General features: G+C 49.4%; 1 protein-coding gene across 1 annotated transcript in view; it reads right to left on the reverse strand.

The window, feature by feature from the left end:
* Positions 1–377: 377 nt before the first annotated feature.
* Positions 378–2,322, reverse strand: part of Clic6 (chloride intracellular channel 6) — a 66,283-nt gene continuing 64,338 nt past the window's right edge. Inside the window, exon 6 of the mRNA XM_026788702.1 lies at positions 378–2,077. Within this exon, the coding sequence (XP_026644503.1) occupies positions 2,024–2,077 (54 nt within the window). The 3' untranslated portion in view covers positions 378–2,023. The remainder of the gene's footprint in view (positions 2,078–2,322) is intronic.

The raw sequence follows: 2,322 nt of genomic DNA on the forward strand, positions 1-2,322 counted from the left end.
GCCCCCAATGTAATAACAGTGCAACTCTGGACCCATTTGTCTATCTCTCTATTCCTATAGGCAAGGGTTCTGGTTATGATGAGAGCCAGAACAGCCAAACATATCGTCTGGAGACTGACGGAGAATGACCGCAAAGAAGTGATGGTGGTCACCCTGGGAAGAGGAGTAAGGCGAGGAGGCAGTGGTTCCCACGGCCCTCGGAGCTGGGCTCTCTATGCCAGAGTCACTGCAGGACTCTCAGCCACGGTCTTGTTTTCTGAGACTCCAGGTTTCGCTGGGCAGAAATTTCCACATGTGTCAAATGAAAAGAATAAAGCTTGAAACATGTCCTGTGTGTGTGTTTTAAGGTTTTATTTATTTTAATATTTTTTGCCTAAGCCAAGAAGAGGTGTTCACTGGGCCCATAGCATACCCCCCCCAATGTGCTCAGCCCTGCAAAGAGCAACCCCTAGGAGGAAGGAATATAGGGGTGCACTGAGGACAGTTCTAAGAGGAGGGAGCTGTGGAAGAGGATGGAGGCTTGGGAGGAAACACCAGTCTTGGGGTCACAGAATATGGCCACACCATGAGAAAGAAGATGCCCCTTTGGGACGCAGCTAGGGTGGAGAAATGGCCACGAGACGATGGTCTCCTGATACAATGCTCTCCTGGCTGTAGCCTTTTCCCCCTGACTCAGTCCGCGGGTCCCTCCTCTGCTGAAAACCTAGGCTGGGGGAGGGGTGGGTGGAGAGCCAGTGTCCTTTCCGACCCCAGGCCTGACTGGGGCTAACATTTCCCCCACGGGATGAAGGCATAGTTCTTGTGTCCAGTGTCCTTGAGATTTGCTGAACACGGGGTTACCATGGTGACCGTGTAGGTGGGGGGCACTCAAAGGTCTCTTGGTCATGTCATCTGTGTCTAGTGTTTTTGATCAAAAGTTGTTCACTCTTTCACCTATATATTTTTCCACTGAAATGTGAAATGCACGAGGCTTTATCTCAGGTGCAATATTAAAAGATTAATTTTTCTTATCTTTTCACCAAAAAAGGTGTATTCGTTACTCCCTTATTTCTGTAGCAAAATACCTGGCAAGAAGCAACTTAAGGGGGCAGTGTCTATTCCGGCTTGCAGTCTGTGGGAGTACAGTCCACCATGGGGGTGGAAGCGTGAGGCAACTGGCCACCTTGTCCACTGTCAGGAAGCAGAGGACGATGCACACAGGGGCTCTGCTCACTTCCTCCGTTGTATTCAGTGCAGGACCTCAGATCATAGAGTAAAGCTGCCCACACTCAGGGCGGGTCCTTCCTCCTTGACTGACATAATCCTTTAAATACATATGGCTAGAAGTTGATCTTCTAGACAACTCCAGATCATGTCAAGGTGCCAGTCAACATTATCGCTGTAGGAGATCAGACCAAGAGAAAACTCAGATTTGGCTACTGGGGAAGAGAACCACGGAGGTACAAACATAACCACAGCATCAGTAAGTTCCACAGAACAGTCTAGGCCTGGCAACAGAGCACCAGAGGGTGCCAACTAGGGTACTAGAGTTGAGAATGTTGCCAGTTCCCCACACCCAGTGAGCCTGGCATGTAATCTGACATGGGCTGGGAGGAGACACCTTCAGAGTGAACCACAGCCATTCCCTGTAGGACCTTCTGCTTCTCCACCAGCCTTGGACAGATAGCCAGACACCTTTCCAGATAGAAATCTCGAGATTAACTTTTAGTCTTTCCATTTGCAAAACGGGGATGGGTTCTCGGCGTTTTCCTTGATGACCTCACTGAGACATGAACCAGATGTGTGTACATCACCTGGCACAGGATCCATGCATCTCTACGCCTAGCCAGCCATTTGTCTCCAGCTGTTCCATCTTCTGTGGGCGCCTAGAAGATCCCTAACAGCTCTCAGAAGGAATCGACCCCGCCTATGCCCTCATCTTGGGTCTCCTCCCAGTCTGTGGCGATTTCTTGCTGCGTTTGTAACAAACTCATGAGCTGACTTGTCATGAACCTCCAATAACATAAAGAATGCCAGGTCTTCTTCAGTTAGCTTGGACGTGGGCTCCTGGATGCCACAAATGGTGTTTGTAGGTGTCCTGTGGTAAAAAAAAAAAAAATGCCAAAGGCGGTAAACATGTCACTGGCTTGTTCCTAAAGGATGGACAAGAAACAGGTACCCTATGGAGTAGACCCAGCCCCAGTGAATTCTCTCTGGGGAGCAACCGACGAACCAGATCATCTGGGGTCTCTGGAACCTTCACTCTTTGTAGTAAATGTTGTCTTAAGTGGTTCTGAAGAGCTGAACAAAGACCCAGGGAGGTGTGTGTGTGTGTGTGTGTGT

The sequence above is a fragment of the Microtus ochrogaster genome, chromosome 2 (genome assembly GCF_000317375.1).
Source record: "Microtus ochrogaster isolate Prairie Vole_2 chromosome 2, MicOch1.0, whole genome shotgun sequence".
Taxonomy (NCBI): Eukaryota; Metazoa; Chordata; class Mammalia; order Rodentia; family Cricetidae; genus Microtus; species Microtus ochrogaster.